The following is a 15,368-nucleotide window of genomic DNA, read 5'->3' on the forward strand; positions in this document are numbered from 1 at the left end:
TGTTCATTCTAGGTAATGCAAAATGCCTTTCTCCTAAAGGTATGATAGTTGTCATAAAAATTATAGACTTAATTAGCCTCATGACCACTCCAGGAAACCAGTAATAAATAACCCACGTTTAACAGATGACACAAGGGAGTTAACTAATGGATGCCAGAAGGGACTTTAAATAAACCTAGTATTCTTGACATGTACTTATGATTGCCCTACAGATTTTGGTAGAGAATAAGAAGAGTAGATTTTCCAAAGTGATTTCTCCTTTAAAAAATGTTAAATATCAACACCCTTCAGTAGATGAACTTGTATAAGATTTTGATCTGGGGTTTGGTTTCCTGGGGACCATATCATTTGAAACATTTTATTCTCTCTCAGAATGTATCTGACTCTCTCCAGGAGCTGATAATCCTTTGAAAACTATACATGCTTATGGGCTTCCACTTGAGATTTCATCAAAATAATATAGATTTTTTTAAGGCATAGCTCCTAGAAGCTGGTTTTCTTCTTAGGTCATCACTCTCCTCTTCCATCCAACCATCTGTCATCAGATAGGAAGTGGGGTCAGAAAGATTTACCTAACAGCGTTTAAAAGACTCTGAGCATCTTTATTCTGGGGATGGCACACTTTTGTTCACAGTTACCCTTCACAGGATGGTCAAAATGTGTGAGAAAGCATATGGTTCAGGAATTTGATCATTTTCTCCCTAGATAAGAACAACTCTTCAGTGTTGACTGTGTGGTCATTTCTTATGTTTTAAATGACCTTAGTTGAACACTTTTATAGTTAAAGTGTAATTCTAATTAAAACAAAATTTAAAGAAATGTAGCCCTTAGGAATTCATCAGAGGCTTTACTTTCATCTTTATCATTTAGCCAGTCAGTTCAGTCACTCAGTCATGTCTGACTTTTTGCAACCCCATGGATTGCAGCATGCCAGGCTTCATTGTCCATCACCACTCCTGGAGCTTGCACAAACTGATGTCCATCAAGTTGGTGATGCCATCCATTCTCTGTCATCGCCTTCTCCTCCTGCCTTCAGTCTTTCCCAGCATCATTGTCTTTTCCAATGAGTCAGTTCTTTGCATTAAGTGGCCAAAGTATTAGAGCTTCAGCTTCAGCATCAGTCCTTCCAATGTATATTCAGAACTGATTTCCTTTAGGATTGACTGGTATGATCTCCTTGCTGTCCAAGGGACTCTCAAGAGTCTTCATGTTTATTAGTTGCTACTATTTCTTTATTAGCTTGCTAGTTTATTCTGAATATTTTGAGAGGCCTGTAAGTATATATTATACTTAAAATCATAGAAGCTCAAAAACTATTTTAATTCAAATAATGAGCCCTCTCAGCTACCACAGACTTTACCTGTATATTTCTTCTAATCCAGGAACCTGGGCCATCATTTCTTTTCTCATGTAGTTTCATTTTATTTTTTATTAAAAAATTTTAATAGAGCACCAGAATCAACTTTGTCTTCTAAGCAGTAAGAAAGCCACCGCCTCTCCCCGCAACTTGTATACTAGGTATGTAACTGGTATTACCTTTGGCATGCTTTACCAATTAAGTTGAAATTTACCTAAGCAGTGAAGATATCTCCATGATTACACTGTCAGTTCATAACCCTTTGGCTTCAGACTGCTTTAATATACAATGAAAGCTCTCCAGTGCTGTTAACTTGGTAAGTTTTCAGATTCTGGTTCTAGATGTCTTTTCCTTGAACAATTCTGGTATATAACAACTGAACATCCTTTCACATATAGACTGAGACTTGGTCTGTTTCCATTCACTTTGAGATCATCTAATGATAATTGTTGGGAAAAGTAAAGAAGAAATCCCTGAAAAGGTGACTTGCTGTAGAACACATCCAGCCTCAGTGTTAAAATGCTTTTTGCCCCACACTGATAAATTCTTGGGTTTTAAAGTGGAAGGGAACTGTTAGAGGTCACCTACTTTACTGCTGAAGAAAAATGAAGGAATTAGAGCTATTAGCTTTGCATTTTGTCACTAGTACTTTTCATTCACTCATTCAACAAACTCTGATAGTGTCTCTACCATGTGTGTGTCCTGGAACTAGAAAGTATGAACACAGTCCCAGCACTGAAGGTCTCACAGTCCATTGGAAGAGGAATCCTGACCAATAATTGCCACGACAAATAAAACCTGCTATCATAATGGCACACTCAAAGCACTCTGAGGCCACACCTTTGATTGTAGATGAAGAGTTGACTCATTCTAGAGAATATGTGTTTGCCAGGCAGGGTAGGAAGAGAGGGCATCCTGGGCAGAGCAAACAGAACTCAGGAAGGAGCACAATCACTTTGGAAAATGCTCAGTGTGTTAGTGTGATGAGTTAGGACTTCAGAGTGAGGAGTGGCGAGGACTGGCTGATTTCCCACTGTGGGTAGTGTCAGTGGGAATGCTCACACTCAGCTGGACCTTCAGTTAGGGCAAAAGCTAGGCTATTGAAATAGTTCTAAGTTGGTTGAATAAGAGCCATTGATCTGAGGCCCCTGCAGCTGTCCTGTTGCACCCCTAGGCCTCCTCACAGCTAGTGGTTCAGCAATTGAAGAGTCGGCACCCAGCAGGAGGCCCATAGGGAACCCTCTGTGTCTGTAAGGGCAGTAAGACAGTGCTGGTATCAACTTTTTGAGCATCTCTCCTCTTGCTTGCCATGGTAAAGAATGTAAGCTTTATCCTACAGGGTAGAACTTGAACACCACATGCCTCCAGGGGTCAGGCAGACTACACAGAAAGGAGTGAAGCTAGTAGGTATAAACAGAGAGAGGTGATGACTGCAGTGAGCTGGAGGCATTAAAATTAATTTAAAAAAATTCTGTGTTAACAAGCATGAATTAACCTTTGCCATTGCTCAAATTTTGAAGAAGAAATAGGGAGCCATACTGTTATTTATTTATTTTTTTGTGGTTTGTTTGTTTTTAAACTAGGAGAATGATGCAAGATTTATTTTTAAAAATGTTGCCTTGAGGGTTTGATGGACAGAGATTTCAGGAGACATGAAGACATGAGACCAGAAGTATAGGCTGTTACTAGATCCAAGATTGGATAAGAAAATTCTGGTATAAATTCAAAGATTTTGGGTTGTATAGGAAAATAAAGTTTTCTCTGTATAACAGAAAAATAAAAAGATTATTAGATTATTAAAGAAGATATGTCATTTCTATCTTAAAAAGTTTCTTGTAAAGCACAGTGGTAGAAGCTAAGCCTACTGGTTTTTTAGGAAACTTTCAAGGCTTGTGATGCCCCAAAGCATATTAAATTAAGCAAAATATTTATAAAGGAAAAGCAAACAAATGTACAAAAAAAAAGGCAAAAATTGTGGATGGTGAAATGGGGTGGAACAAATGCTGAAAGAACTCTTCAGTGTTACAAGCAGGGAATTTGTATGGTAACATTAAGATGTTTTCAACAGTTCTGAGAAGGTTTTATTAATTAGTTTAACACATTTGAGTACACACTATATGCTAGACACTGTTCTTTGCACAATTTTAAATAGGATTTGTTAGTTCATTTATTGAGGATTTATTGTGTGCTCAGCATACTTGAGGGCATTGGGATAAACCAGAGAACAAAATGGACAGCCCCTGCCTTCCATGGAATTTCCATTCTAAGGGAGAAGACAGGCAATACACCGATGCAAGATCAAGTATGGTGAGCAAACCTAGAGGATAGATTGAAGCTAGGGAAGACTGGAAACTGAAACCGACTAGGTATGTAATATCTGAGGATATGTAATATCTGAGGATATTAGAGTGTAGGGAAAGGTGATAACTATATCACATAACAGAAGTGAGTCTTTATAGACCCCAAATTAGCAGAACTTGGGATAGAAGAAATAGAAAGGGGGAGATTTGAAGAGAAATTCACAACCAAAGATCGCCTAGAGAAGGGAATGGCTACCCACTCCAGTACTCTTGCCTGGGGAATCCTATGGACAGAGGAGCCTGGCAGGCTACAGTCCATGGGGTTGCAAAGAGTCAGACATGACTGAGTGACGAACACTTCACTTCTAAATATAAGTCTAGAGAGTTGAACACTTGTAGCAAACGTGGTGTACTGTGTTTTGATGAGCTGAAGTTGAGATTTGGGTGAGGTGTCCAAGTGTAGCTCTTTCCATAGAACAGCATTTGTCACACGTTGGGGGGTGGGTGTCAGAATCACTTGAAGCACCTGACAAAAATGCAAAGGTCCAGGTCCTTCAATTAACCTGGGCTCTGTTTTCTCTATTAGCTCACCAGGTGATTCTGACACAGCAGAGTTTGAGAACCACTGGCTTAGATAACCAGATGTGCAAGTCTGGTAGAAGGGATTTAGCTAGGTCTGGAGATGTATATTTTGGAGTTTTAAAAAGGGTGTTAATTGAGACTTATGGATAGGTCAATTCTCCCAGCTGATGAGTATAAAGAGGAGGAGGGGAGAAACTGTAGGACAATGAGTGATTGCATATATGTAGTTGGTGGGTAGACAAGGAAGAGCCTGAAAGACAGGCACATGAATTATTCAGCCTCAAGAAAGTGCAGAGAGCTCAGTTTCCCTTGAACTGGAATGTGGGCTCCACAGGGACAGATACGTCAGGGTTACCTTATACCTGGCATTGTGCCCAGCCCTTCAGAGGCACTTAATCAATATTTGTTTACTGAATGAATCAATGTATGACTAGCACAGAGTCTAAACAGAAATTTTTAGGTATGCAGTCATGTCACGTGTAGTAGTGTGAGGTCAAGAGGGCTGAAATTTAAAGGATGGTTGATAGAGTTGGTCAGAAAGAAGCTATTATTATAAAAGAGATGGGGTGATTAAGTGCAAGCAGTGGATGCTCTGCTGTCATTTATGACTTTCAGCGTGAGATACTGGTGAGCAGTGTAAAGGCAATAAGTATGTACATGCATAATGCACATCCAATGATTATGTATCACAGGTATATATGTACCTGTTTGTGTGCATGTATATCTGTGAAAGTATAGCTATTTAGCCCTAGAATCTTCATTGTACCTTGTTACTCTGTCGATGTCCTGTAGCTGCCTATTTCAGGCTGTGAATCTCATGGGAAGTATCTCCCAGGAATCTCACAGGTTGTGGAGGGCTATCTTTGGACATTTGGAACACAGACAAGGGTAACAGAATGCTCAGAACATGTCTCCAGTAAGCTGCGTAATCCACTTGCCACCCTCAATCTTTCAGAGATGGGTTGTTCCTCAAGAATATGTGTAATTTTTGAAAATTGCATAAAATATATATAACCCTGCTCTAAGATTTGTTAAAAGCTTTTTAATTCTAGGTACACTTTTCCTTTGAAAGGATAACTCTTTGTATCACAGAGCAGAGATGCTTATTAGCCTGCTTTCTGGGATCTGCAGATGAAGCATCTAACCTTTCTTCTATTTTGAGATGTCACATCCAACTGCCTCTTAATGATAATTCATTTATCTTTTTCACGCTGTTAAGCATGGCCTTTGAGGACAGACTTCTTTCAGTCCACATGAATAGAGCCCATTACTGCTAATGGAAGTTTTGCACATGTCTGCAGAAGTGAACAGGCATTGAAATAATCTACATTCAGACTTTCATAGTCAGTTTTATTTAGCTGCCTTAAGGATTCCAATGATGACCCCTTTTAGTCCCCAAATGCTGTTTGACATAGACTGTAGGAATCTGGTGGTGGCCTGAGGTTGTAACTTTAACAGGTGTAAGTATTTCTTTCCTCTGTTTCAGCTGAGAAGTTTTGAGACTGAAATATTCACAGCCATTAAGAGACATCCAGTTTAATTTCTCATCATGCATGTTCTGTAGTTCACATTAAGACCAGAGTATTGAAGGAATGGAGCAAGTGGACTTGTAGACATCAGATAGCTGGCCATGCTGTTGGCCATGGCATCTCAGGATGCTCAGAACTTCTTCCAGCCTCTCTCTTCCTGGATATCTAGGGTTTATGAAGCTCTCCAGCAAGCAGGAGATACATTATCTGCTCCACTGGTTAACTTCAGCAAACAAGACTCTAAATTGAGTAATATGCTAGACCAGGACTTAAATGATATTCAGATTCTGGAAACTTGCTCTGAAGGTGAAGAAAAAGGCACTGATCGATGCCAAGAGAACACAGATTCCTTGTTTCTCGAAGGGGATCCTTTCTCCTGTTGTAATAGTGATTTGCAGGACTCTGGCCAAAGTTCAAACCCCAGACTTAGCCAACATGCAAAGGACTCTTGTTCCATAATGACCCTGTGGCCCAGTCAACCAGAAGCCACCACATGTGCTTTCTTCTATTGTTGAGGAAGAACATCACCTTGAAAAGCAAAGGGGTAGCCTTCAACATGGCTTTGACAGCCACCTCTCTGATATTTTAGAAAATGTTAATGGAAAAAAGCAAGGTAAGCTAGCCAGTAATCATTTTCTCTGGGTTTGTCCAAGGGAAGTTTGTACTCATTTTATTTTTATTTGTTTGAGTTATCATTTGAATTTTATTTTTCTCTTGTATCTTTTCACACACTGGCTTCTTAATGAGCGATATAATCCTTAGGAATATTTTCAACGTATGAAACTTTGGGAGATCCATATTGGTGGGCTCCATATTCCAAAATAATAGTTCTAAGCAAGTGAAATGGTGAAAACGAGTCTGTGGGTTCTGTTTGAGAAGCCCCTTGTGCATATGTCATGCTGTTTAAAATATCTTTAAAAATGTTCTCTCTCTCTCTTTTTTTTAAACTAGGTTAGGAATCTCTAGATGTTACTATATTATTCAGTGTGAAATCCTGTGCAAAAAGCCATACTCGTTGCAGAATTTTTAGTTGATAACACTCCAAGAACACTTCTCACAGTGTTGTACTGAGACGTGATGTGAGATGACAGTAGATAGGAAATCTTTGGAATAAGAATAGCTCGCTTTTCTTCTAGCCTTGAATGGAAAGGACACATTTAAAACAAACTGCCTATAGAGCATCATCCTGTCAGAACTGAGCATATAATAGGCCTTCAATAAATGCATAATGAATATGATGAAAACATAATTAACTCTATAAAAGTAGCTGTAGTATGTTCTGGCATAAATTTCTCACACTTCTGTTATACTAAGCCTGAAGTAAGGACATTTCATTTTATTGACAGACAGAGAGGTACATGATAGACAGAGAAAGGTATTGGGTGTGTTTATAGGGTGTGGGTTTGTACACAAGCTCATGCAGATGGTTGGATCTCTTATGTTATATAAAGGTGAAATCATTAATTTTCTTCTTGTTGGCAGAAATAGATTTTTATGGAATACATTCTTAGTTTCTTCATCCATTTTCAGTGATTCCTTTAAATAGCTTTATTTTTTAGAGAAATGTTTTATCCAGATACATGAAGTCTTGGTAAATGAAGAAATATAATTTCATATTCTTTTTACAATGCTTTTTTGATCCTCTTACTAAGTTAAAGTAATATTATATGCTAGAATAAATTGGTGAAAACAATTTAGACTAATATGCTTTCTGAATCTGATAAACTATAAATAGATGCAATTTCAAGTCTTTTAAAATTATCTATAGAGATAATCCTAGAAATGTCTGGCCTACTAATAGGATTTCTTAGACTTGACTTGAAATTTCTATTCCTATTTTAGAAAATTTTTGCTTAAGTTGAACTATATTTAAAATAATTAACATGAACTTGGCTCAATAAGTGTTTAACACTGGCTTCTGTTAATTTTTGTAATGATCTAATGGCAGTTAAACAATTGTGGTTAATTTGTTCATTCAGGAAATGTTTGTAGCCTTATGGAAGCCTGGAGCCATGTAACAGATTCACTTCCGTATCCTCAATATCAAACACAATGTTGAATGTATAATAGGACATCAAATAATAATTACCAATGGAACAACAAGGAAAGCTAACAGCTCTAAATACTATTATTAATCTCACTTTACAGTTGAGAAAATTGTTGCTTAGAATTCAAGCATATACCCAAGATTGACATTTAGGAAGAGGTAGAGCTTAGGTGGCTTCCCTGGTGGCTCAGAAAGGGAAGAATCTTCTTGTAATGCAGGAGACCTGGGTTCGATCCCTGGGTCAGAGAAGGAAATGGCAACCCACTCCAGTATTCTTGCCTGGAGAATTCATGGACAGAGGAGCCTGATGGACTATAGTCCATAGGGTTGCAAAGAGTCGGGCATTACTGAGCAATTAACACACACACAGAGCTTAGGTAGTCTAAAGCTAGAGTTTATACATGTAACTTTCCTTGCCCCTAATCTTTTAAAAGTTACAATTTACATATAGTAAAATTTCTTCTTAGTGTACAGTTCTGTGAGTTTTGACAAACATATGGTATCATCACCACCACTCAAGTATAAGACAGTTCCATCACCTCAAAAAATTCCCCCATTTGGAGTCAATCCTTTTCCCTACTTCCAGTTCCTGGAAATTGCTGATATATCTTGTCTTTCTATTGTTTACCTTTTCCAGGATGTCATATAAAAGGAATCATGCAGTTTGTAGCCTTTCGAGTCTGATTCTTCCCATAATGTACTTACTGTAGTGCACTGGAGATCTATTCATGTTGTCCTGTGTTCCACTAGTTTGCTTTTTTATTGCTGAATAATATTCCATTGCGTGATGGCCCCCGTTTGTTGATCCATTCATCTCTTGAGGGATATTTGTATTGTTTCCAGCTTTTAGCAATAGGAATAAAAGTGCTATAAATATTTGTAGAACAGGCTTTTTGTTTTCAACTAGGCGAATGCCTATGAGTGATATTTTTGGCTCATATGGAAAGTATATGTTTAACTTTATGAAAAAAAATTCTGTTGTTTTCCAGGGTATAATTTTGCATTCTCAAAAGTTCTGTATGAGATTTCTAGTCACTCATATCCTTACCATTGTGATATTATTATTATTAGCCATTCTCATCGATGTGTAGTGATAACTCATGTTGGGAGATAATTTTCCATTGGTGTCTTGCATGTGCTATGAGCAGGGCAGAGCCACAAACAGCCTTTGTTTTGGATTTCAAGGGTGTTTGTATGACAGCCTTGGAAATTAGTGTCTCCCTCCAGAGCACAGAGGATATTTGTTTGCTATCCAGTCTAGTAAAGTAATGTTTCTCTTCAGGGCAAATCTTAGGCAAATGTGCTTGCAAATGATAGAGGTTTTCCAAACTTGGTGTTCCCTGGCTGTGACATAAACCAACACTGCATGGAATCTCTCTGGGCCTTCCTCTGGTGTTGCCCCTTTGATATATGGAGATACTGTGAGTAATAAATTGTCCTTTGTCTCTGACCCAGAAGTCTTGCATCTTAACCAAAGTCTATAATACAGTAGCAGACAAACTTGTTATTGTGCAAATAAGGTAAAATCATAGATCTTTCATAGGTTTTAACATCCCATTTGGCTTTCATTTGTATTTCCCTGAGAAGTAATGACACTGAGCATATTTTCATGTAGTTGTATTCTGTAAAACATCTTTGTAGTGTCGTAAAATTTTTTGCCTACTTTCATTGAATTGTTTGTTTTCTTATTCTTGAGATTTGAAAGTTATGTTGATATTCTGAATATGAGTTGCCTTTTAGGTATGTGCTTTAAAAATATTTTCTCCTAGTTTGGTGGCTTGAGTTTTTACTCTCTTCACAATATCCCTCAAAGAACAGATTCTTAATTAAATGAAATCCACCTTATCAAGTATTTCTCTTATGAATTGTGCTTTTGGTGTCATATCTAAATCTTTCTACTGTGTTTTATTCTAGAAATTTTAAAGTTACGAATTTTGCTTTCATGTTGTTGTTCAGTTGCTCAGTCACGTCCAACTCACAACCTCATAAACTGCAGCATACCGGGCTTCCTTGTCCTTCACTATCTCCCCGAGTTTGCTCAAACTTTGCATTTAGAGCTATGCCCTATTTTGAGTTAATTTTTTACATGATGTAAGGTATGAATGAAGCCCTCTCCCCATATGGGTATCTGATAATTCCTACACCATTTGTTAAAATGACTATTCTTTCTCCATTGCTTGTTTTGATAACATTGTCAGAAATCTATTATCTATATATGTGTGGGTCTATTTCTGGACTCCATTTTCCCCCTTAATCTGTATGTGTATTCTTTATCTAATAACACACTGTCTTGATTGCTATAGTATTATGGTCTTGAAATCAGGTGAGTATTCGACTTGTATTTCAAAAATTGCTTTGACTAATCTGGTTTGTTTCCATATAGTTTTAAATTAGGCTTATTGATTATTACAAAAAACTTTGTTGAGATTTTCATTAGAATTGTGGTGAATCCATAGGTCAGTTTGGAGAGAATAATATGATAATAATACTGTATTTTAAAATCTACTAGCATGGTATACCACGTCATTTATTTAGTTCTTAATTTTTTCCATCTGTTTTGTAGTTTCCAGAATACAGATTTTATATATATTTTGTTAGATTTATCCATAAATATTTCCCTTTTCTTAGATATAATTAGAAATAGTATATCTATAAATTTAATTTTTCAATTGCTACATGCTAATATATAAAAATGTCACTGATTTTTGCATATAATCTTGAATTTTGCAACCTCCTTGAACTCAATGATGAGTTCTAATAGCTTTTTTAAATAGCTATTTTTGACTTTTCCTTGTAGATAATATCAGAGAAATGACAGTTTCATTTATTCCTTTTCAATATCCATGTCTATTAGTTCTTTTTCTTGACTAATTAATGGTGGAAGTGAGTATCTTTGTCTCGATCTTGGGCTTGGTGGATAAGTTTTGTCTTTCACTGTTTTTTAGTGTTAGTTAGGTGTAACTTTCTGTAGATGCTCTTTATTATGTTGAAGAAATTTGTTTCTATTCCAATTTGTTAAGAATTTTTAATCAAAATGGATATTTAATTCTGTCAAATGCAGTTTTGCATCTATTGAATTGATCATATGAGTGTTTAATTTTTGAATATTGAACCCTTCTTGCATACCTGGATAAAATCTTCTCTGTCATGATATACTATTCTTTTCATGTACTGCTGGATTTTACTTGCTAATATTTTGTTGAGGAATTTTTTTCATCAATTTACATAAGGGATATTAATATATAGTTTTCTCACGATATCTGGGTAATTCTGGCCTCATAAAATGAGTTGTGAAATGTTTTTCCTTTTTCATAGTCTGGTCAAATTTGTGTTAAATCAGTATTTTTTTCTTAAATGTTTGCTAGAATTTTCAATAGAGATCAGCTGAATTTGGGATTTTTGTTGTTAGACAATTTTGAAATACAAATTCCATTTCTTTAGATTATATAGAATTATTCAAAATGTCTGTCTTTTCTTGAGTGACTTTTGGCAATTTGGCTTCTCAAGAATTTTTTTTTTTTCATTTCATTTAGGTTAAATTTATGGGCATAGTTTTTTCTTTTTATCTTTTTAGTGTTTGTAGTATTTATGATAGTTCTCCATTGCTTCCTGATATTGGTAATTTTTATTTTCATTTTTTTTGCGATGGTCTGTCTGAGTATAGGACTATCTATATGTCTGTATATTTTTCAAAGAACTAGTTTTGGGTTTCATTAATTTTTCCCTATTGTTTTTCTGTTCTTAGTTGTATTGATTTGTTTCTATTATTTATTATTTTCTCCCTTCTGGTTGCTTTGAGTATTATTTGTCTTTTTTTCTAATATAATCATTTAATTAATGTATTTTTCTAGGCACTACTTTGTCTACATCTAAAAATATTATATATGTTTATTTTCATTGTATTAAAATATTTCTTAATTTACCTTTGATTTCTGTCTTGATGCATTGTTTACTTAAAAGTGTATTGTTTAGTTTACAAATGTTGGGAATATTCTAGATAACTTTCTGTTACCAGTCTCTGATTTAATTCAGTTGTGGCCTGAGCATTTTTAGTTTTAAAATATTAAAGTTTCTGTTTTGTCATCTTGACCTGTTCTAACTTGTTGAATGTTTCATGTGTACTTGAAAAGACTATGTATTCTGCTGTTGTGGGGGTACAGTGTTCTATAAATGACTTCAAATTGTTTGATGCTATTTCAGATTTTCTATATACTTATTTTTATACTGATTTTGTCTACTTATTTTCTTCTGTTGGTTACTGAGACAGTAGTATTAAAGCCTTCAACTCTACTTGTGGAATTGGCTATTTTTCTCTTTTCTGTTTTTCAATTTTTGCTTCATGTAGTTTGAAGCTCTATTGTTAAATACATACACACTTTAGAAATATATGTCTCCTTGGTGAACTGACCTATTGGTCGTTATATAATACACCTTTTTGTATCCCTGGCAGTATTTCTTGACCTAAAGTCTACTTTGATATTAATGTGGCTACTCCAGCTTTCTTTTGATTAGTGTTGGCATGACACGTTTTTTTTTTTATTCTTTAACTTTAAACCTAGCCTTATCTTTATAGTGGGATTCTTGTATGTGGCATATAATTGGATCCTGCTTTTTTTTTTTTATCCAATTTGACAATCTTTTACTTTTATTTAGTGTGTTTAGACTATTTGCATTTATTGTAATTATCGATAATGAACTAAGATCTGTCATTTTGTTAGATTTTTTCCTATTTGTTTCATCTATTCTTTGTTCTTCCATCTTGTTTTCTTCTGCATTCTTTTGGATTTAATATTTTTGTCATTCCATTTTATCTCCACTATGGGCTCATTATTTTTATCTCTTAAAGTTTAATGATCATCATAAGATTTTACAGCATATAGTTTTAGTTAATTGCAGCCTATCTTGAAATAATACTGTACTACTTCAGTTATAGTTAGGTGATATTACAACAGTAAGCTCCAAATTCTTTCTTCTCATCCTTCACTTTTTGCTACTACATATTTTACTTTTACATATTCAGTAATATTCAATATGCTGATACAGTTTTGTTTTAGATGGCTATCTCCTAGAATAATTAAAATAAGAATTCTATATTTACCTCATTTATGTTGTTTGAAGAACTCTTTAACTTTTCTTGTGCATATATGTAGCTAATAAATTATCTTAGTTGTTGTTTGTCTGAAAAATATTTAGTTTTGAAATACGTTTTAGATAGGTAAAGAATTCTGAGTTGACAGTTATTTTTCTTTCACCATTTTAATGTTGCCATTTCACTGTCTTGTAGTTTGCATAGCTTTCATATGAGAAATATGCTGTAATTCTTACTTTTGTTTCTCTGCATATAATGTGTCTTCCCACCCACCCCCCCGCAACTGGGTGCCTTAGAGACTTTATCTTTGGTTTTCAGAAGCATATATCTGGGCGTGTGTGTATGCGTTTCTATTAATACTGTATATGTGTATGTTTTTCTGGCATTTATTTTTACTGGTGTTCTCTGTCCTTGTGTCTGTGGTTTAGTGAGTTTCATTAGTTTTGGAAAATTCTTGACCATCACCTCCTCAAACATTTTTTCTAATCCATTCTGTCTTGTTCTTCTTGATATTCCAGTTATACAGTTATTAGCCTGGTTGATACCATCCCATAGCTTTTGAATGTTCTTTTTCTTTCCTTCATTCTTTTTTTCCTTTGTATTTCAGTTTGGGTAGTAGTATTTAATGACATAATCTTCAATTTGACTACTATTTTCTTTGGCTGTATGAAGTCTGGTGATGAGCCAATCAAAAATATGTTTTAATCTCTGTTGCCTTGTTTTTCATTTCTAACATTTTGATTTGATTAAAAATTATTTCAATCTCTCTGATGAAATTCCTCAACAATTCATGCATATTTCTCCCTTTTTCAACTATTAATATGTTTTCAGCATGTTAATCATAGTACTTTAAATTCTTTGTGATATCTCTAACCCTTGAGTTGTATCTGAGTTTCATTTTCTTGATTGCTTTGTGTCTTGACAGTGTATTTTTCCCTTCTGCTTTATTGCTTGTCTTGTATTTTTGACTGAGAATTGAACATCATATGTAGGGGAAGTAAATGGTGTTTTTGCCTAGAAGTAGATTAGCCTTTTCTAATGCTGGACCTTTAGTGTGAAGGTGTTGAGAGAATTTAGTCAGAATTTGAGCTGGGCTTGGATTTTGTTGTTTTTATTGTTAATCTTGTAGTATAGCTTTCAAAATGCAGTGAAAGTGAAAGTCACTCAGTCGTGTCCAACTCTTAGTGACCCCATGGACTATACAGTCCATGGAATTCTCTAGGCCAGAATACTGGAATGGGTAGCCTTTTCCTTCTCCAGGGGATCTGGCCAACCCAGGGATCAAACCCAGGTCTTCTGCATTGCATGCAGATTCTTTACCAGCTGAGCGACAAGGGAAGCATGACTTTCAAAACCCTCTATTATTATAATTGTATTTAGGGCACAGATATGTTTGCTACAGAGTTGGTCATTATCTGCTCCATCTTTAGCCTCCAGTCTCTTCTTGTTGCCTGCACCTCAGAGAGGGTCTCTCTTTGCCGGATGTTGGCCCTTTCCCAGAAGGAGCCTGATATTATTCAATACTTGGTGCTTGCTTGTATGGTGTGGTTATGTTGAAGTTTCTGTTTCCTACTGTTCTGGAGCAGCCTCTGTCTTAGGCAGGTGATATGTTCCTGTGTCTTGGGTTAGGGCCTTCTCAGTTATCCTGTCCCTCCCTCAGGGTTAGGGGATTTTCACATGTCTGGCCCCAGGACTTCTTTCTACCTCTTCCCCAGAGGTGGTAACTTTTATTCTTTTCTGTTCATCACCTTCATGTGTCTCTACCTATGGTCTGAGGGTGATGGGATTTGCTGCCCTTTCCCAAGTGGCTTGTGGCTTTTATTCTATAGTCAAAAGATGAGAGAGGAAGCCTGGTGAGACTTCTGATTTTTCCTATAGCAGCTGCTCTTCCCCCTCCTCCAGAAGCATACCATGAGAGAAGCTTTCTCCACCCCTGCCCTGCCTGCCCGGCTCTGCTCATTCTTGTGAGGACCAGGTGACTTCTGCAGAGCCCAGCCTCTCAGTGGGTTTCAATTTCCCTGGGGTTTGTGGCTCCCATGGGTTCTCTACTCTTGTGCCAGTACACACTTGATCTTTAGAAATTCTTTGAAAATACTATCTTAGTTTTGCTTGCAGGAAGTATGAAGCCAGCGTTTACCCCTGGCAAGCAAATGCTTGTGCTCTTTCTCCCACTGGAAGAAGTTTTCTTTTTGTAACTTTTGGATTAGCTGGTTACCTTATGACCTCAGCTCTCTAATGAGTTTTAAAATGTGTACTTTTACATATTATGTAGATTTCATTTTTATTTAAAGAGTGATAACATTATTTCCAATTGTTTTACATCCTAAGTGGAAGCTAGAACACTTAACACCCTACTCTAAAATTAAGCTGGACATTCTCCTTAATTTGGGTAACATGTTTGGGCTGGGAGATACATGTACAAATAAAATATTGATCTTCCTTTAAGGAATTTTCAAATGTCTTA

The 15,368-nt window shown here is 36.0% G+C and overlaps 1 protein-coding gene across 1 annotated transcript in view; it reads left to right on the plus strand.

Annotated features, from left to right (window-relative positions):
* The first annotated feature begins 5,869 nt into the window (after nucleotides 1–5,869).
* Nucleotides 5,870–15,368, plus strand: part of SYT16 (synaptotagmin 16) — a 113,109-nt gene continuing 103,610 nt past the window's right edge. The window contains 2 exon segments of the mRNA XM_065941389.1: nucleotides 5,870–6,243; nucleotides 6,245–6,381. Coding sequence (XP_065797461.1) covers nucleotides 5,870–6,243; nucleotides 6,245–6,381 — 511 coding nt within the window.

The sequence above is a fragment of the Muntiacus reevesi genome, chromosome 7 (assembly GCF_963930625.1).
Source record: "Muntiacus reevesi chromosome 7, mMunRee1.1, whole genome shotgun sequence".
Lineage (NCBI taxonomy): Eukaryota > Metazoa > Chordata > Mammalia > Artiodactyla > Cervidae > Muntiacus > Muntiacus reevesi.